The sequence below is a fragment of the Ochotona princeps genome, chromosome 7 (genome assembly GCF_030435755.1).
Source record: "Ochotona princeps isolate mOchPri1 chromosome 7, mOchPri1.hap1, whole genome shotgun sequence".
In the NCBI taxonomy this organism is placed as follows: Eukaryota; Metazoa; Chordata; class Mammalia; order Lagomorpha; family Ochotonidae; genus Ochotona; species Ochotona princeps.
In genome coordinates this window covers 72,237,707-72,258,395 of record NC_080838.1, presented here as the reverse complement: position 1 = coordinate 72,258,395, position 20,689 = coordinate 72,237,707, and the positions used below count along the sequence as shown (strand labels likewise).

At 38.3% G+C, this 20,689-nt stretch overlaps 1 protein-coding gene across 2 annotated transcripts in view; it reads left to right on the top strand.

Annotated features, from left to right (window-relative positions):
* YTHDC1 (YTH N6-methyladenosine RNA binding protein C1) overlaps positions 1–17,405 on the top strand; it is a 29,406-nt gene extending 12,001 nt beyond the window's left edge. Inside the window, exons 6-17 of one of the 2 annotated variants that reach the window (XM_004590851.4) lie at positions 171–224; positions 748–842; positions 4,488–4,596; positions 4,681–4,798; positions 6,241–6,325; positions 7,214–7,380; positions 9,881–9,963; positions 11,147–11,183; positions 11,256–11,319; positions 11,415–11,477; positions 14,321–14,455; positions 16,431–17,405. In XM_004590851.4, coding sequence (XP_004590908.2) covers positions 171–224; positions 748–842; positions 4,488–4,596; positions 4,681–4,798; positions 6,241–6,325; positions 7,214–7,380; positions 9,881–9,963; positions 11,147–11,183; positions 11,256–11,319; positions 11,415–11,477; positions 14,321–14,455; positions 16,431–16,655 — 1,235 coding nt within the window. In that variant the 3' untranslated portion in view covers positions 16,656–17,405. The remainder of the gene's footprint in view (positions 1–170; positions 225–747; positions 843–4,487; positions 4,597–4,680; positions 4,799–6,240; positions 6,326–7,213; positions 7,381–9,880; positions 9,964–11,146; positions 11,184–11,255; positions 11,320–11,414; positions 11,478–14,320; positions 14,456–16,430) is intronic. The other variant, XM_004590852.3, reaches the window with a different exon arrangement.
* The last annotated feature ends 3,284 nt before the right edge of the window (positions 17,406–20,689 follow it).

The window sequence follows — 20,689 nt, the reverse complement described above, 5'->3', positions numbered from 1 at the left end:
ATCCCAAAATGCAAAACACTCGTGCACATTGAGAAGTATTTTTTGGTGTGTGTGTGGGTGTGCCAGGAATAATTTGTCTTGAATGAGAATTATATGTGACAAGACTGTAGAAATTTTGTCTTATCTCTATTAAAGCTCAATCTGAACAAATGTACTTTGGCTAAATACAGGTTCAGAAAAGAAGCATGAGAAATTATCATCTTCCGTTCGTGCTGTCCGAAAAGGTATCATTTAAATTTGAAATTGTTTTTCATTGCATGCTGCATGAAGTCATTGTTTGCCTTATTGGTTTCCATTAGTAGTTGATTTTAATATAGTAATGTTCCGATATGTTACATTAAGTAAAAAATGTGTTGGTCTTAACAAGCTTTATGTTTCATTTCTGCTGTTTATTGCAGATCTCTTTGGGTCTTTTAGTTACTGCACACAGTGAAATGGTGTATGTGTGTTGTAATTTTCTGTCTCCAACACGGTGCTAAGGTTTTCTTTCAAATGTGTAGCCTTTTCATAATTAAGTGTGGATTTCATGTATCGGAACATCACTAGATTAGGTTTATCTTCTTGCAAAATGCTGGTTGTCTTTTCTTAACTTTGTTTTATTATATGTCATGGCTTAGCTTTCCAGGTAGAATGGGTGAAAGCATTTAGTTGGGTTTTGGAGGGCCAATTTTAGTTAGTTCAGTTCACCCTCCCTTTTGTAATAGTGGTTTTGGTTAATCAGTTTGGATTTTTTTTTTCTTTTTTCAGATCAAACCAGTAAGCTCAAATATGTCCTTCAAGATGCAAGATTTTTCCTCATAAAGAGTAACAACCATGAAAACGTGTCTCTTGCCAAAGCTAAGGTATTAGCATTGGTTCTGTTAACTAAGCTAACCCTCAGATTTTTACATGAGAATGTGTGCTTGCATTAATTCCAGTGGTCTATGATTTGCGTTAAAGATTCAGACCAGTTGCCTCTCAGAATCTGGTTTGTGGCTAGTTAAGAAACTTAATAGTAGCAAAAAATAAATAAATAAATAAGTAAAATAAATAAAAAAAGAAAAAAGCCTAATAGTAATTTGTGTTTTAAATATGTATGGGATAACTTTAGGTTTCAAAATATTCAGTATTAGGTTATAAAGCTTAACTTCATGCCAAGATTTCTTTGTTAAATTTAAATTTTTTTTTATTCAGTTGCGAATTTATCCTAGAAACACTTGAAACATAAAGATTTATTTATTTTACTTTTTTTTTAAAAGATATTATTATTATTATTATTATTATTATTATTATTATTATTATTATTGGAAAGCCGGATATACAGAGAGGAGAAGAGACAGAGAGGAAGATCTTCCGTCCGATGCTTCACTCCCCAAGTGAGCCGCAACGGGTCGGTGTGCGCCGATCCGATGCCAGGAACCAGGAACCTCTTCCGGGTCTCCCACGCGGGTGCAGGGTCCCAAAGCTCTGGGCCGCCCTCCACTGCCTTCCCAGGCCACAAGCAGGGAGCTGGATGGGAAGTGGAACTGCTGGGACCAAAACCGGCGCCCATATGGGATCCCGGGGCTTTCAAGGCGAGGACTTTAGCCACTAGGCTACGCCGCCGGGCCCTATTTATTTGTTTTTAATGAAGAGTCACATTTACAGAGAGCAGAGACACAGAGAAAGATCCTCCATCTGCCGATTCATTCCCCAGTGGCCTCAATGGCCATAGCTGAGCTGATCCAAAGCCAGGAGCCATGAGCTTCTTCCGGGTCTTCCATTGGGTGCAGGTCCCAAGGCTTTGGCCCATCCTCAACTGCCTTCCCAGGCCACAAACAGGGAGCTGGAAGGGAGCTGGAAGGGAGGTGGAGTGCCCGGATCCTGGTGCCCATATGGGATCCTGGTGCTTGTAAGGCGAGAACTTTAGCCATTAAGCTACTGTGTGTAGGCCTAACACATGAAACTTTTTGAGTTTACCAATTTTTGGTTTGATTCTTGTTTTATAGCTTTTGAGATTCTTTAAACCCTTACAATTCCCTTGTGGAGAGGTTTTTCATTTTTTATTTATTTATTTATTTTTGAGAAAAAGATTACTTAGAGTCTGGAATAAAAGCTTGTGTACTGTTACACTAGAAACAAGGTCTTAATTTTAATTTTGTATTTTTGCTATAACATACATTTCATGTTACAGTAGCTGTTAAAATATTTGCTATTCTTGTTTTAATTGAATCCGTGAATATTTTTGAAATTTTAAACATTTACTGATGTATATTGTCAATCATTAATGAAAGTAACCTGTATTTCATTAGTCAGGGATTGCCATAAAAGTTAATAAACAGAAGGAAACAATACATCAAGTAGCTTATGTTATAGTAGCTCTTAAGGGAAAGTGGGTTTAGGTAGCAATAACTCAACAGTTAGTGTAACTGAGAAAATATAATTGTTGTGAGCCGAGTTAGAGCTTCTTAGTATTCAATCTGTTTTTCATGAAGAAACAATTGGCTTAATGTTTCAAAAATTAATACAGGGTCTGATGCTGTGGCTCAGTTGCCGAATCTTCCTTGTGCAGGTGCCGGGGTCCTATATGGATGCCGGTTGGTGTCCTGGCTGCTTCAGTTTCTATCTGGCTGCCTGCTTGTGGCCTTGGGCAGGAAGCAGAGGATGGCCAGAGTTCTTGGGACCCTGCTCCCATGTGGAGGATCTGAAAGAGCTTCCTGGCTTCTGGTTTCAGGTTGGCTTAGCTTGGGCTGTTGTAGCCATTTGGCAAGTGAACTAGCAGATGGAAGATCTTTGTCTCTTCAGGAATCTGCCTTTCTAATAAAAATAAACAAAATTTTTTGTAAGGTTTTATTTGTTTTAACTGGAAAGCCAGATGTACAGAGAGGAAGAAAGAGAGGAAGATCTTCTGTCGATTGATTTACTCCCCAACTGGCTGCAACAGCCAGAGCTGGGAAGTGGAGCTGCTGGGACACAAACTAGCGTCCATTTGGGGTCCTGGCATGGTAGCCCAAGAATAACCAAATTTTTTTTTTTTTAAGATTTATTATTTTTGGGCCCGGCAGCGTAGCCTAGCAGCTAAAGTCCTCGCCTCGAGCGCCCCGGGATCCCTTATGGGCGCCGGTTCTGGTCCCGGCAGCTCCACTTCCCATCCAGCTCCCTGCTTGTGGCCCGGGGAGGCGGTCGAGGACGGCCCAGGGCTTTGGGACCCTGCACCTGCGTGGGAGACCCGGAAGAGGTTCCAGGTTCCTGGCTTCAGATTGGCACAGCACCGGCCGTTGTGCTCACCTGGGGAGTGAATCATCGGACGAAAGATCTTCCTCTCTGTCTCTTCTCCTCTCTGTATATCCGCCTTTCCAATAAAAATAATAAATATTTTTTTTTTAAGAATTTTTTTTAAAGATTTATTTATTTTTATTGCAAAGTCGGATATACAAGGAGAAGGAGAGACAGAGAGGAAGATCTTCCGTCCGATGATTCACTCCCCAAGTGAGCCACAACGGCCTGTGCTGTGCCGATCCAAAGCCAGGAACCTGGAACCTCCTCCCGGTCTCCCGCAGGGGTGCAGGAGCCCAAGGCTTTGGGCTGTCCTTGATTGCTTTCGCAGGCCACAAGCAGGGAGCTGGATGGGAAGTGGAGCTGCCGGGATTAGAACTGGCCCCTATATGGGATCCCGGGGCGTTCGGGGCGAGGACTGTAGCCGCTGGGCCACGCTGCCGGGCCCTGAATAACCAAATCTTAAAAAAGATTTAGTGTATATTCCAGATGTAGCTGAAAAGCACTAGACTCTTCTCTAACGATATGTCAGCATTTGAGCTTAAACTAAAAAATAAGAAATGCCAGAATTCTCACAGAAATTTATTATTTGTAATAAATGACATCATTTTACTAATAAAATGATTTTTTTCTTTTCTGAGAGAGATCCTCCGTCTGTTGGCTTACTCCACAAATGGTCACGGTGGCCTGAGGCTGGGCCACATTGAAGCCAGGAGCCAAGAACTTCCTTCCAAATCTCCCGTGTGGGTTCAGGGTCCTAAGCACTCCTGTTGCTTTCCCAGTCATACCAGCAGGGAGCTAGAGTGGAAGTGGAGCAACTGGGCCTTGAATGTGGCATGCGTATGGGAGGCTGGTGCAGCAGGCAGCAGCTTTACATTCCTCGCCCCTGATTCCAGACAATTTTTAATATTTAATTTGGCACTTTTCAAAGACACAAGTTGTGATTCTCCTTATAGCAACATGTGTTTACTGCTGTGATTTAAAAAGGATTGTAGGTAAACAGTTGTGCTGTATTGAATTCTAGACTGTAAAACTTTAGTGCTTCTCTATGTTGTGTTTACTAGTTGCTTTCTGAACAATTTTTCCTAATTTTTAAAAAAAGTTACTGCTTAAAGCTGATCTGTGAGACATTTCTTCAGTATGGCTTGCCTGAATTTAAAGCATATTGAAAGTTTTACTGCTTTGCAAATGTAAATAGGAAGCATGAAAGATTTACAGTTAATTTCAATTTGTGTTCTTTGTTATTTGCTTAGGGTGTATGGTCTACATTGCCTGTAAATGAGAAGAAATTAAATGTTGCATTCAGATCTGCAAGGAGTGTTATCTTAATATTTTCAGTCAGAGAGAGTGGAAAATTTCAAGGTAAGAAATAAAAATAGTTTGGATATGTAAGAACATTAATTATATTATCATCTTCATATTTGTTGTGTTGCATGATTCCTTTAGGTTTTGCAAGACTTTCTTCAGAATCACATCACGGAGGATCTCCTATACACTGGGTGCTTCCAGCAGGAATGAGTGCTAAGATGTTGGGAGGTGTCTTTAAAATTGACTGGATTTGCAGGTATAGTGGACATGTCTTCCCTTGTTTGAATAGGCTGCTAGTTGGGAGTGTTGTTAAGACTCTGCAGTAGTTTGTTTTTGTACTTGCCTCCTTTTTTGTTTTGTTCCTAGAGCGATTTGGATCCAGAAGTAAGTGTCACACTCTGACATTGCTCAGTTCAGTAATCCTGTTAAGTTTCTATAGGCTACCACAAAAGTTTACTGCATCAACAGTTTCAAGTGTTTTGTTTGCTTTGTGTATTAGCAATACAACAATATAAATAATAAGACGATTACAGGAAATAGTACTTAGTGTATCTGTAATTTACTTCTTTCTTAGCATTAGTGAACTGGAGAGTGGAAAATAATTACTCTGACTTTCTAACAGTTTTGGGGGTGACTGATTTAACTGAATAGTTAAATGTTTTTCTAAGGAACCTAACAAACCTACTTAGTCGGCATTTTGATCTTTTGAAACTGTATTGAGACTATTATAAAAATGGAATATAGTTTTATTGCTCATATAGATAACTGTTGAATTTTAGTAGATTGCATAAATTGAATGATTCTTTATAAATAATTTTACAACTTGGAGCCATTGAAGAAATGATAGAAAATATTAAATACACCTAATTGAATAGGGAGGAAGACTTAAATCTGGAAAAATAGCCCTGAACCAAGAATGGGGATTCTTCTGTTTCATTTCTTGTTATTAGCCGGCTTAGGGTTTGGCTTGTTGGTCAATTACCAAGTGCAGTTCTTTTTTGAGTACATGGAAACAGAAGTATGCCAAATGAGTTATTTCATTTGTGAACTACTGAAGTGTAGATGGTGATGACCTTCCTTCTAAGATGAAGAAACCCAGGAAGGGAGAAGAGAGCTAAAATGTAAGCCCCATGCCCTTAAGTGCTGTCCAGATAGGTGGTCCCTGGCTTAACTTTGTTAAGATGGATTGAAGTGATATTTGTTAATAGAGACTGTGCTTGAACTTTGAGTTTTGGTCTTTTCACAAGCTAGCGTTATGCAGAAGAGTGTTCTTTCCCTATACGTGGCAGTGGGCTGTTGCAGTGATCACAAATGTCATCCATATGACCACTGCAGAGTATCATGAAGATGTCACAGCGCCCTGCGTTCTGTGCTCTGGTTAGGTGTATTAAACTTAAGTTTCAGCTTAAAAATTATTTTATTTACTTGGATAGTTTCAAGTAAGATAATTTTACTAGTTTATTGGAATGCAACCCTATTTTCATTTTAAGTTGGAGTAATACCAGTGTTACTTAGCTTTTACTTAGAAAGTATGTGAGAGCTAGTCAGAAAGATCTCTCTAGTGTTTGTGTTCTACCAGTGATAAGGCAGTGTTTAAATTTTAGTCACATTTAAATGACAAAATAAGAATTTACTGCTGAAGTGATGTAGAGTTTTTAGGTTTTGCCAAAGAATGTAATTGATGCTACTTTCTTTTAGACGAGAATTACCCTTCACTAAGTCAGCTCATCTTACCAATCCTTGGAACGAACATAAGCCAGTAAAAATTGGACGTGATGGACAGGTTTGTTCTAGTTGATTTCTTTAAAAATATGGTTTTTTCCACCAACCAGTTCTTTCCTTGTGAAATAGTTCTAATTTGGTATTCATGGTTACTACAAAGTTTTGACTGGTCAGTAAGTGGTTAATATTGAGTGTTGATACAAGTAGTTTTATATAGTCAGATTCATACTGTTGAAGGAAAAAATTGAACGGATGCCCTCATTTTAACTGATGTTTTTACTATGCTGTCACTAACAAATTTTGCACGATGTATAATACATTTTAAAATGCTGTTTAGCATTTTTACTGAAATTTTTTTTGAATGGAAAGAAACAAGACATTGAATCTGCAAATGAAGTTGAAATTGTGTGATGTGACTGAAAATAAAGTGTAACAGTTCTCACACATGGTGGGGGCAAGGAATTCTAGTATGATTTTTCGTTGCCCGTAAAGTGATCATACTGGTAATTGAGCATACGATTTAATTTTTAAAAGCCTGTAGTTCAGTTGCCTTTGTAGTTACTTTTTGGTATTTCATTTCATTTATATATTGCAAGCTAATGCAACACCTACAAGTGTGAGTTTTTTCCTACACTGTTTTGAGATGAATGACAGTATCTGTGATTTTTGTACTTTGTACAAAGAAAGACTCCCTTGTTTTCAGAGATTTATTTTCAGTGTTAAGCAACTGTACATGAATATTCTACATAGAGATTTTATGCTTTCGGTTTTTGCTGGCCATAGAAATACACAAACCACTTGTTTATGTGAAGGCAGTTTATTAGCATCTCAGGTGACCTGCAGCAGAAGGAAGCATTCAAGTCAGTTCCTGATTCGTACATCAGAGAAATTAAAGTCTAGTAAAGGTTTGCTTGTTTTTGTCTTGTTAACTGTAACTTTCCTATTCTAGGAAATTGAACTTGAATGTGGAACCCAGCTTTGTCTTCTGTTTCCCCCTGATGAAAGTATTGACTTGTATCAGGTCATTCATAAAATGCGTCATAAGAGAAGAATGCATTCTCAGCCCAGATCAAGAGGACGTCCATCCCGTCGAGAACCAGTCCGGGATGTGGGAAGGTTAGAAACGTTCTTTGGACTGATAGTAGGCACATGTATCAGAATAACATGATGGAGGAATATGATTCGTCAAAAGTTTGTTCTGCGGTAAAGAAGAAAGAGAAAATCCTCAAATCAAGCTGCATGGACTAGTTTGTGGCTTCATTGAGGATTTCACATGGTCACCTTGGTCTCAGTGATTTTTCAAGATGAAAATGGGGAGCTCCCCTTGTGCAGAAAAATTTGCCAAAGAATGATAGCCAGTTTAGATTAGCTAATACTTGATAATACAGTATACAGTTGAAAATGAGGTAGGCATTTGTTCTATCAACAGGGTAGAAAAAAGGAAAAGAAGGTCAAGTCTTTATTTGCAAAAATTGTTAATATTTTGTAAAAAGCCTTTCTTTCAGGTGTGTCTCTGGATAAGCCTTGTCAGATGTGGGACTTATATAAAGGATCACTAATATTTTTTCAGAAGATGACGCCTCATTTAGAGGATAAATATTAAGTTATTTTGATACTCAAGAGGAGCATTATTGGGACTGTTTGAAATTTTATCACCGTGCTGTGTTAACCCCATTGCCAAATATTCTCTAACATGTACCCAGTGAATTCACACATCTTCCTGCTTCTGAAAACAGTAGGTTCTTTCCAAAGGGGATCAAGTGGCCCTGGGAGACCCGGCAGCAAACCAAAAAGAAGGGCTGTTGCTGTGTCTGTTCACAGCCTTTCCAGATGCTGGCTGGCAGTACTTGTGGACTTAAAAGTGTTTTAGAGGATCGCCATGGTTATTGATCACTGCTTTATGAACTAAACAGCATTTTCCAGGAAAAGGGGGTTTAACTTGTTACAGAATTGGAGAAGTCTTTGCAAAGAACTGATATAAGCCCTTCTACCCAACACCTTTCCCTGTATAGATTTGCGTACAGCTAAATCTAAAATATTCTGCTAAAGACTGTTGGATATGTGGTTGATGGGATGAAACCTTTGGTTAAGTTTCCTTTCGGTGGAAACGTCCTGTGGTAGGTACAGATAATCCAACAAGAGTCCCCATTTCTTTGAGCTTAAAAAGGACACTATGGAGTAGGTAGGAGGACACCTGGCAGGGCCCCTTATTTCTGGCCTAAAAGGACTGAGCACCGAGATGTCTTTTCAAGTTTTAAGCTTAAGAGGTTTCCAGTACAAAATACAGTATATGCAAGTGAAGTTTTTACCTCAGTTTTGCAATGGACTGCAAACCATACTTAAAACACCACTACACCTTCTCTCAAGCCTGCCAGGGCCTCCATTTATGTATGTGGCTTACAGCTTAAAGTCAGTAGTTGGACTACCATATGAACTGTTACTATCATGTTTTATACCGGTCGTAAATGCACTCCCCAAACTTCAGGAAAGCGGTATGTTTTATTTTTTAAACCAGCTCTTAATTTTCTTAGTATTATTTATTGTAGATGCAATGTTTTTAATTCTGTTGGCGGGTTGGGTTTATTGCACTTAACTTTGCAGTTTGAGTGAATTTATGTTGAAAAAGTTAATGAATGTGGTCAACATGCAGAATAATACCTGAAAAATCAGTGATGCCAGGGTTTACAGCTGTTGAACCTCAAGGGTAAAGAGAGACTTTTATATGCTAAATACTGTTTCTGTTTTTATTTTGTTTAGCTCTTTACTGAATTCTACATAATGAAACGTATTTGTGATGTGTTAACATTAACCATCAGCGTTTATGGGAGGCAGTAAAGGGCAACCTGCTGTACATAGATTCAGCCTTAGAGTACATTTGGACTAGTTTTATGAACTCTGGCCTGTTATTTGCCAATTTATAAAAGCTAGTTTTATTATCAGATGCTGTTGCTGGAAAAAAGTTGCCCTAATTTCTGGCTGCTATTAAATGTAGAATGTTATTAAGAGGTATGAAGAAATCAGTTCTTCAAAGTTGTTTTTAACAATTTCTCTATAAAGTCACTTTTAATAAGTGTTCAATTTCCTGTATGGTTATGTAAAGCAAAATTTTGTGCAAAGGAGAGAAAATTATATTACAAAATTTTGTTCAGACTTAACCTATAATGACATTAAGAAGTTTATTGACTATTTTTTTTGTATAATGATGGTAGGTTTCCCTTCCCTCCCTCTCTTCACCTGAATGGAGACTATATTTGGGAAAGTGTTTTAATTGTTATAGTGAAAGTTTACATTAGTTGGAGGGTGGCTTGTTTACTTTGTACAGACTGCTCAAGTTTTATTTGCATATTTTGATCAGATTACTCTTTCCAGTTGTCTCATAGTATGAGAATGGAGAGAATATCTACCTGCTGCGATACGTTTAAGGTTTGGCTTACGGAAATTAATTTGAGGAATCAAAATTTAGAAATGTTGAATTAATTTGCTCTCCAGAAATTGAGATGTTAAGATAAAAAATATGATGGATTATTCTGTTCTTATTTTTGTCAAAAACTCTTGCTTTACTCTTTGTTATCCCAGCAGTTTTTGGTTTAATTTCTAATGTGTCTAATTTGTGTAGGCGTCGACCAGAAGATTATGATATTCATAACAGCAGAAAGAAACCAAGGATTGACTATCCCCCTGAGTTTCACCAGAGACCAGGTTAATATTTTATAATCCTGCAGATATTTGACTTGTTTAAAACGAAACAAACAACAAAAAACCAAAAATAATCCCTTCCACCAGAATCTTAGTTTTAAAAGAGAAAAATTTAGGACAGGATTATTGAGACCTTAAAAAACTGTTCAGAGGTCCTCACTCTTCGCCTGATTTGTTAAGGTATAGTCTATTTCAGTGTGATTCATCCTAACCTGTTAATTGCTTCAAATTGCTAATTTTGCAAAAATGGAAACGGCCTGCAGATAAAAAAATTAAATGTAGTTGAGGAAAGTAGTCATCTTATACTTTGCTTTTGGTGTCCTTGTACATTCAGTGTTTTCCCTGGTATTTAGTCTTAATTAGGAACAAATTACACTTTTTGGAAGAAAACAAAGCTTTTGTGTCAAAATTTTGGAGAGGAATGAGAAATAATTTGATTCGTAATCTAAGATATACTTTTAAATCAGTGTATCCCTTAGTGAAGAATTTAAAAGACAGACCGTGTTCAAGAAAGGATATCATAGAGCAAAATACATTTAGTAAACAACACAATTTTTAAATTGGTCTCACCGAGCTTGGTTGTTACTGTTGTGTACCAAGTGACAAAGAATTCTCATTCTTCTCCAAAATGAGTATTTTCTTGCAGATGATGGAAATAATTTCTCCTCAGTAACATGACCACTCATGTTTTTACATTTTAATTTGTCGGCATGCTTCTAATGGAAGCGGAGGAAGCGTATTTCTCTCAGTGCTGTGGTTCTTTGGTTTAAAATGTGTGTCTTCATTTTTGCAATGTTTGCAATTTTGTTTTTCTTTTTTATGCGAGGCATTAAGTATACTGTAGGTCGAAGTAAACATTTGTTTTAAGGAAGTTCTATTACAATGTCTTCAAAATAGTACCTCTGCTCTTACCTTACCCATCATAAAGAATGAAGAAATTATCTAGCAAGATTTGGCTCATGAATTTACAAGTTGTATAAGAAAGCTTACCTAGTAGTGGTATTAAGTTATTAGCTACTTCCTAGATTGTTATTAATCTGAGAAGAACATTTGAAAATGGAATAATAACACCACTTAAAGTCATATTTCATGGAAGGAATTGAAATGAGTGGTAAGGAAGGTTTAATTGTAATACCAGAACAAAAAGTATGAATTTGACTTACTGAAGTGCTTGATGTTTGAACAGGGTATTTAAAGGACCCACGGTACCAGGAAGTGGACAGGTAAGTTGGGTTCACTCTTGCTTAGCTTTGAATTACATTCTTGGAACTAGTTTGTGAATTACCTGAATTTAGTTTCACAAATCTTATTCCCAACAGACGATTTTCAGGAGTTCGTCGAGATGTGTTTTTAAATGGGGTAAGCATTAACTTTGATATTATACAAGGATCTGCTTTACTTTTAGTTGTGGGAAGATTTTTATTTATTATTGACGTTATCATCTTTCATTTTAGTCCTACAATGATTATGTGAGGGAATTTCATAACATGGGACCTCCACCACCTTGGCAAGGAATGGTTTGTATTATTCCTTTTTATTTATTGATTTATTTTTAGAAGCTATTTAACTTAATATGCAGTTCCTGGTAATTTCAGTACTCTGTTGGAATACTGTAGCAGTAACCATTAAAAGATGAAAAATGCACATTTTCTGTGACAAATGTTTACAGGCTCTTTTGAAATGAAAAGACTAATGGATATGTTGATTTACATTAATAGCATTTCCTGATGGAAAATAATAATGATGTTTTATGGTAATGGTTAAAATATGAATTCTTCCTGGGAGCATAAAAATGTTTCCCTCTCTTCCCCAACTCAGACCTTGGACAGGTTTTATCTTGTATCTCTTACTTTTCCTCACCTGTAAAGTTAAGTAGGTCTTTGTCAGTTGTTTGACTTATCAAACACATACTCAGCACTTACTCTGTACAAGGCACTGTGTTTGCTCTGGGTATTGGAAGTGGCTGATGAAGTGTATAGTAGGCCTGTCCTCATGTAGATTAAAATTTAATGGAGCAGTCTTTGCCTTATAGAATTGTTGATAAAATCCACAGAATACATGGTAATTTTAGCTTGTTGTATTTAAAAATTTTGTTATCTGCATAAACTAGGACTAATAATGCCCCAGGATGAGTAAGCATTGTGGCATAGGACAGCTGTCTCTCGTTGGGTGTACTGATTTAAGTCCTGGGCTACTCTGCTTCTGATCTTGTTTCCCGCTGATGTGTGTGGGAGGCAGTGCATGATGGGCCATGTGCCACTTATGTGGGAGACCCTAGTAGGATTCCTAACTTAGGCCTGGTCTGTCTTTGGCTGTTGCAGGCATTTGAGGATTGAGCTAGCAGATGGAAGGTCAGAAGAAAATCATCTCTCTTGTTAGCCCCCTCCCTATCTACCTTCCCCCTTCAGTCTTTTTTTTTTTAAGAATAAAGCCTGAATTCCTGATTTTTTAATTATTTCCCATAAGGAAACTGGATATTTTTAGAGTATATTAAAATAAGTAGAGTGGTTAAAGCATTAATTGCCAATAAATTTAGTAGTTTAGGTAGCTGTTATGTTTCTAACATAGTTTAAATGCTATCCACTGGGGCTGTATTGTGGCACAGCGAGTTACACCGGTTCGCAGTGCTAGCATTCCATATTGGAGTGCACGTTTGTGTCCGTGCTGCTCTGCTTCCAATCCAGCTCCCTGCTAATATGCCTGGGGAGGCAGCACAGTTTGCCTTTAGAACTCGTATCGTTATAATCTATGTGAGAGACACATATTTGAGTTCTTGGCTTTTGTCTTTGGCATGTTCCAGCTCCTGCTGTGTGTGCCACTTAGGGGGGGTAAATCCATGGATGTAACTTGAGCTCCTTTTCCTGTCTCTTTCCTATTCCCTGGGTCACTCTGCCTTTCAAATAAATAATCTTTGAAAAAAAATGCTCTATGTTGTGACCTTTTCATCTGATGCTTATTTTATTTCATTTGAAATAGTTTTGTACTACTCTAAAACAGTTGAATTATAGAATTTCTTTCCTTTAGGTTCTAATAAGTTTTTTAAAATTGAAATATTTTATTAAGGGCTGTCAACACTATGAAAGTAACCCTTGATTTGTCCCTTATTTTGTAATGACATTTCAAAGTTCATTTAGTGCTTGGGCAGCTGGGTAAATTCGTATATAGTGGTTAAGCGTAAAACCTGGATTGTAGAACAGAGATTGTATTCTGATTCCACCTTGTTGCTAGCAGTATGATTGTAAGGCAGTTACTTAGCTCTTTTTTTTTTTTTAAAGATTTATTAATTTTGTGAAAGGTGGATTAACACAGAGAAGAAGAGACATGGAGAGATCTTTAATCTGCTGGTTCCATCTGCTGGTTCACTCCTGAAATGGCTGCAAGGGCCGGAGCTGAGCCATTCTGAATCTAGGAGCCGGGAACATCTTCTGGTCTTTCATGGTGGAGTTGGCTCTCAAGGCTTTGGACCATCCTCTACTTCTTTCTCAGGCCATAAAGAGGGAGCTGGATTGAAAGTGGAGCAGTTGGAACACAAACTGGCTCCCATGTGGGATGTAGTGTTTGAAGGTGGGGATTATATTTTTGCCATGGCACCAGCCTCCTACTTAGTTTCTTGATACTTTAGTTTTTTCTTTTGTGAGCTAGAAATGCTAATACTTAACTCATGAAGATTGAAGAATGAGAATTAAATGAAAAGTTAGGTATAGGGCCCAATGTGATAGCTTAGTGGTTAAAGTCCTTACCTTACTTGTGCTGGGTTTCATGTGGGTGCTGGTTTGTGTCCTAGCTGCTCCACTTCCCCTCCAGCTCTCTGCTTGTGGCCTGAGCACAGCCCAAAGCCTTGGGACCCTGCACCTGCATGGGAGACCTGGAAGAAGCTGCTGGCTCCTAGCTTTGGTTTGGCTCAGCTCCAGCCGTTGTGACCACTTGGGGAGTGAGCCAGCGATGGAAGATCTTTCTCCCCCTCTCTCACTCACACTCTCTCTCTCTCTTTCCTTCTCCCTATAAATATGTTTTTCCAATAAAAATAAAAAAATCTTACAAAAAAAGAGAAACTAAGTGTAAAGTAATAGGACAGTGCCTGGTTCATAGTAAGTACTATGTGTTTGCCGTTTTGTTAGTATTTAAATGCTATGAGAAAATTAAAACCATGTTAAACCTTAGAAGGTGTGTAAGTGGCCACTATGTCTGTTTTCAGCAGGTTTTTCTTTTTTCTTCCCTCCTCCCTCCCCCTGAATCTTAATGTCATCAAAATATATAACTGGTGCAGATTACATTATTTGTTAGGGGTTATTGGTTTTGATGGGATAGAGTCTAAGAATAGCTTTTTTGTTTGTTTTTTGCTTTTGTTTTTTTTTTAAAGCCCCCTTATCCAGGAATGGAACAACCTCCACATCATCCTTACTATCAACACCATGCTCCACCTCCTCAAGCTCATCCACCCTACTCAGGACATCACCCAGTACCACATGAAGCAAGATACCGAGATAAGCGTGTAGTAAGTGCACCCGAAGGCACAGGGCTGAGGGAACTACTTAGGATTCTGCAGTTCTAAGTATCCGGATACCAGATCATGCTGGGTGACGGAGACCTATGTAAATTCTTATTGCCATCTATTTTGGAGTACTTCACAACTTGCTTTATTAAAAATACTTGGTTGTGCGCATTGAGATTGTGTAGGTAGGTTTTACCAATTCAATTAAGGTCAGAAGTTGAGGCAGTTCTTACATAGATTAGTTCAGTTGTTACGCACTGTCCTGGGTAGGTGATATCTAAGATATTTTTCTTTTTTGAACTAGGATCTTAATTACAGTTGTGTCACTAATACTTAATGAAGTATTTATATATTCTAATTGCCTGAATATATAAAGGATAGATGGTATATATTGAATTATCTATTAAATCTTTCTTATTAGAGAACAAATAGAATGTATTGACAGACTCTTCCACTTGATTGAATCATTGGTTTCTGCTAAATTTTGTTGAAACTAGGAACTAAGTAAGTTGTTTTAGCTCTGTTAGTACTGGCAAGCAGCAAACATGTTAAGAAATGAGAATAGCTGTCTTTTAGTGATTGATAAATTACTTTTGGGTCATTTCAAAATGGGATGTGTGAAAGGTAGCTAGTCTCAGGTTTTTTGTATTAGTGTTACTGAGTTTAATAAATGCTATCCATTTTTTTTTCCTGTTAGCACTTCCATTTTTAGAAAATGAAATTATGACTAAGATTTAATACTTGTTTTCAGTTAGCCATATGAGAGAGAAATACACAGCCTGTGTACGATGAAATTGTCATTGGCTGGGTTGTGATATCCTAAAAGCATCCCTTTTGTATAGGATCATGTGGTTTTTAAAATAAGAAGTCTAGGAATCCTTGATTGAAGGGTTTGTTTTTTTTGTTTATTTTTTTTTTTTTAAGATTTATTTATTTGAGAGGCAGATTTAGAGACAAGGAAAGACAAGAAAGATCTTCCATCTGCTGGTTCACTCTCCAAATGGCCCTAATGGCTGGAGCCAGGAACTAACTTAGGGTCGCCTACATGGGTGCAACGGCCTAGGAGTTTGGGCTATCCTCCACTGTCTTTTCCAGACCATGAGCAAGGACTGGATTGGAAGTGGATTAAGTGGAACTGGAACCAGTTTACGTATGGGATGCTGGTGCTGCAAGGGGGGTGGGATTAGTCTGGAGCCACTGTGTAGGCCCCTGAAGTGTATACCTTCCTTAAGTTATAGTTCATGGACTTTTACATGGTAGGTTTGGGTTACATATACATGACGTATATGTATATTAATGTAACATTTGCTCATTATGAAAGATAGTATGGAATTTTGGTTTTGACTGTATGCTCTGCTGTGTTGCCTTTTGTAAGGGTACCAAAGTCAGTAAGTGAGGAAAAGACCGGAAACCGTGAACTGGAGCATTTAGTTAAGCTTACGGTAGCCACAGTTCCCCTTGTGTCTCATTCTGATTTTTATTCTATCCTCTGCTGTTATTATCTTCCTTTTGTGTGGTGTTTGCTAGGTATGAAACGAAAGTATGTACTTCTTTAAAAAAGATTCCCTTAATTGTTAGTAGCAGCTATTTCATTTGAGACAGAATTTAGATGACTTCCTGATTTCATCTCAAGAGGGCAGAATTTGTTTTGGTTAGTTTGTAGAATTCAGAGAGGAGAGAAATAAGGCTAGCCTGCTAATTAAAAAGCAAATACACACTCTGGCAGTGTTTAGGCATAATGCTTGCTGCTTAGGACCAGGTGACTGCTTTGGCTAACATCTTCCTGAAGCAGTCCTGTGGAGTCAGAAAGCAGAATAGCCCACAGGAGGCAGCTCATATCTTCCTGACTCTCTAAATTATACTACTTGGATTCATTCATTATTGCGTTTCTCTGGATTCTGCCTCTCTACCAGTCATAGAAACACGTAAGTTCCATTCGGAGTTTTGACATGCCTAATCCATTTTTTCCCTTTTCTAGCATGATTATGATATGAGGGTTGATGATTTCCTGCGTCGGACACAAGCTGTTGTCAGTGGCCGGAGAAGTAGACCCCACGAAAGAGACCGGGAGCGAGAGCGAGATCGTCCCAGAGATAACAGAAGAGACAGAGAGAGAGAGAGAGGCCGTGATAGAGAAAGAGAAAGAGAGCGATTATGTGATCGGGACAGAGACCGAGGGGAGAGAGGTCGATATCGAAGATAATGTGCTTGGAAAGCACTGGTCGTTTGAAGATAAAAAACAAATCTTGTATTTTTTTTGTGTGTTTACAAGTAGTAAATTTATTTTCAGCTGTCTACTTAAAGTTCATTGTGTAGAAGGATTATGATCCCCTTGTTCCAAGCATGCAGTATAATAAGAACTGGAAATCTCCCATTCGCCAGAATGCATAGCTGCCAGCTAAGCTGACACTTACTGGGGCAGGAGAACAGGCCGAGGATGTAGATACTGATTTTCTTCTCCATGAATGTTCATCTTAGAGTGTGTTCATCCTAGAACTACTATTTTTGTTTGTTTCCTTTCTTTTGGATCTTGACTGATAACTGCCATGGTATTTTGCTTTGATGTGTTTCTCCATGTAGTTGCACACGGTTCAGAAGAAATAATGCTGCTATCAAGTATGCAAATATAGAAGTATGATGGTTTGACTGTCTGGCAGTGTCGTAGCAGCTTCTTTGTTCTCCCTTTCCCTCCTTTTTTTTAAACTTATAAAGTCACTTTTTATTTTTGTTCAGTCTTCAATAATGAGAGCAATATTAAGAAGACATTGCTATCTAATTTTTAATCTTTTTAAATAAAAAAACTATGTTGAGTAGCATGGTTGATGCTATTATTTAGCTTTTCTTTCTAAATTGTATACGTTGGCTTGGAATGTTCACGACGCGTGTGTGGCAACGGAAGATGATTCATTCTACATTGCTACCGTTTTGTATAAAATAAATTGGTAAAGATTGACACCTGTCTGTTGTATTTCTTGTCTGAATGTAAGATTCTTTTTTTTTTTTTGAAGATTTATTTATTTTCATTGGAAAGTCAGATATACAGAAAGGAGGAGAGACAGAGAGGAAGTTCTTCCATCCGCATAGTTTTTAGATGCTCTGAAAGCAAGATTGGATGACATAGATTTCCTATTCTGTGGTTCATCCCCCAGATGAATTTTTAATCTGTTGTTTTTGACTTGTAGAATATAGTGAAGTACCATGTAGGTTTATGTTTTACTTGAAAGTGTACATTTTACAATTTAAGCCTTTTTTCTGCTCCCCCCCCCCCCTTTGGAAGATATATTTCTTTATTTGAAAATTACAAGAAAGTGAAGGAGAGACAGAGATCTTCCATCTACTGATTCATTTCCCCAGATGGCTGCAGTGGCCAGTGCTGGGCTAGGCTGAAGCCAGGAACTTCCAGAACTCCCATGTGAGTGACCGGGCAAAACACTTGGGTTCTACTGTGTTTTTGTGTTGTTTTTCCCCCAGAACATTAGCAGGGAGCTGTATCAAAAGTGGGGCAGCTGGGTCTCCAAACAACGCCCATATGGGTTGCCACTGTAAAAAGTGGTGGATAAACCTGTTATACCAGAATTTGATCCCTGGCAATAGTAAATACTCATTTTTATTTGAAAGTTATAGAAAGGAGAGAAGGATCCTCCTGCTGGTTAACTCCCCAAATAGCCACAACTGCAGGAGATAAGCTGATACAAAGCTGGAATACCAGAGCCTCTTCTGAGTCTCATGTGGGTCCAGGGGTTCAAGGGTCAGGGCTCTCCATAGTCCTTCCGAGCCTGTAGCAAGCAGCTGTGTAGGAAATGGAGCGTGGGACTCAGAACAGATTTATGTCTGTAAGGGATACTGGCACAAAAGGTGGGTGGGACCATAGCCTCACTGTGGTGTCAGCCCCATGACATTATTTTCTGTTAAACCAATGGGTGATGGAAGTTACTTCATTTACAGTTTATAATCTTCAGTATATTAGACTATTAACATGAGTTTTGTTTTCAACTTCTTGAAATGCTAAAGTTTAGGAAAATCATCAAATGATATGTACACAACCAACTATAAGAAATTGTTAATACTAATTTTACTGAAAGTAATTGTAATAATTTTTTTTAAGAATTTTATTTTTATTGCAAAATCGTATAGAGAGAGGAGACACAGAGGAAGATCATCCGACTTATGATCCACTCCCCCAGTGGCCACAATGGGCAGAGCTGAGCCTATCCGAAGCCAGGACCCCGGAGCCTCTTCCGGTTCTTCTATGCAAGTGCAGGCTACCAAGGCTTAGGGCCGACCTTGACTGCCTTCCCAGACCGTAAGCAGAGAGCTGGATGGGAAGCAGGATCATCGGGATACGAACAAGCTCCCATATGGGATCCCAGTGCATGCAAGGTGGGACATTAGCCACTAGGCTATGGTTCCAGGCCATGTAGTAATAAATCTTAATGAGCACTTCTCACATGACCATACTTGTTTTAGGCCCTAATTTATGTTTTAGGAAAATAGGAATCTGGCTAGCCAGCGAAAGGCAGTGGCATCTTGGGTGCCTCCATGAGAATTAGGAAAGACATCTGAGGTTACACGGACAGGCAGAATTTAACAAGTGTTCATGAAACACATGATTTTGTCAATTTAATGTTTGACACTTCATTTAAAATTTTTTTCACCATAGATACGGCCTGCTCTTGGAATCTCCTGGTTCAGAGTGATTTGGACAGTGTTTGGTCGGACATGTGGTTTCTACTTACTGAGAACATCCACCCTCATGCATGCCAGATGTATGGCGCAGAAATGAGGAAATGTGAATTATTGCTAGCATTTCACCAACGATACGAATTCCTGGAACCCAGGCTAAGTGTGTCGCAGATACAATGGATCACTGTTTCCTGATTTTTTTTTTTAAGCTTCTTGATGGAAAAGAAAACATTACTTATGTACTTGGTATACATTAAACATTGAGGCATGTTATATGGAAGTGGCCCAAACCTTTAGACTTCCAACTTCCTTGTGGTAGAAAACTTTGAAGAGCATGAATGATTCATAGTATTCTTTCCTCTGCCATTTGTGGTTTTTTTTGTGTGTGTGTGCAACATTTTGCCTTTCCTGTGCTAAATCTTTTTATAAAGATTTTCGTTGGAAAGGCAGATATACAGAGCGAAGGAGAGACAGAAAGATTTTCCATCCACTGGTTTCACTCCCCAAGTGGCTGCAATGGCCAGAGCTGAGCTGATCCAAAGCTAGAAACCAGGAGTTTCTGGTTTCCCACGTGTGTGCAGGGTGCCAAGGATTTGGACTATCCTCTTCTGCTTTCCCAGATTGCCAGCAAAGAGCTGGAGCGGAACTAGAGCTACAGCAGGGATGCAAATTGGCAGTCATATGGGATCCCAGTGCATGCAATTTGAGAATTTAGCTACCAGGCTATTGCTCCAGGCCCTGCTTCTAAATCTTGCACTTCAGTTTCCCTTCTGTTTTTTGGTTTTCTATACCTTGTATCAGAGACCTTGTAAATGATATTTATGGTATAGTAGATAAGTAAATTGCTTTAGACTTCAGGTATCAATAAAGTCACTAAAATGAAGTTATTTTAGTTTTTTTATTATTGCATGCTTTGGAGACTGGTTAGGTAGCTTTGAGAAAGTTCGGTCAGGTGTGCCTGTGGTTTGACTGAAAATATATTAGCAGCTGGTTTATGGAATGTTTAAGACCCTGCTGCCCGTTGAGTAATAGTTTTGGGAAGTCCTGCATTCAGGTACAAAATTAAGTGCTTTTCACGAATGCATCTTAGCTAGGTTAAACATACTGCATTTCCTTTGTGATGGAAGTAATTTTTTTTAACTTTTATTAGAGTTTTCAACAAATTTATGGAAAAACATTGGTAATTATGAGCTCAATTTCCCTTTTTAAACCATTTGTATTCACATAAAATATTCATGTTTACTATAGGTTTTTGATACGGTTCTGTCTCTCGGTCATTTAAAATCACAGCCTGTGCCTTCCACTGCCTGTCTTCCACAGAGAGCTTCGCAAAACCATAATTCCTGTAGCAGCATCCTGTTATCATGTCTGAGGTCACATTGAGTGAGTTAATTTGAAAGAGATTCCACTGACTCAATATGTGAATCATTTTATTTTTAAAAATGTATTTATTTGGAAGGTGGCTCATTAAAAGATTTTGCATTCTCTGATTCATTCTCCAAATGGTCACAACAGGCTGGCATGAAGCCAGGAACCAGGAGCTCCAAGCTGGTC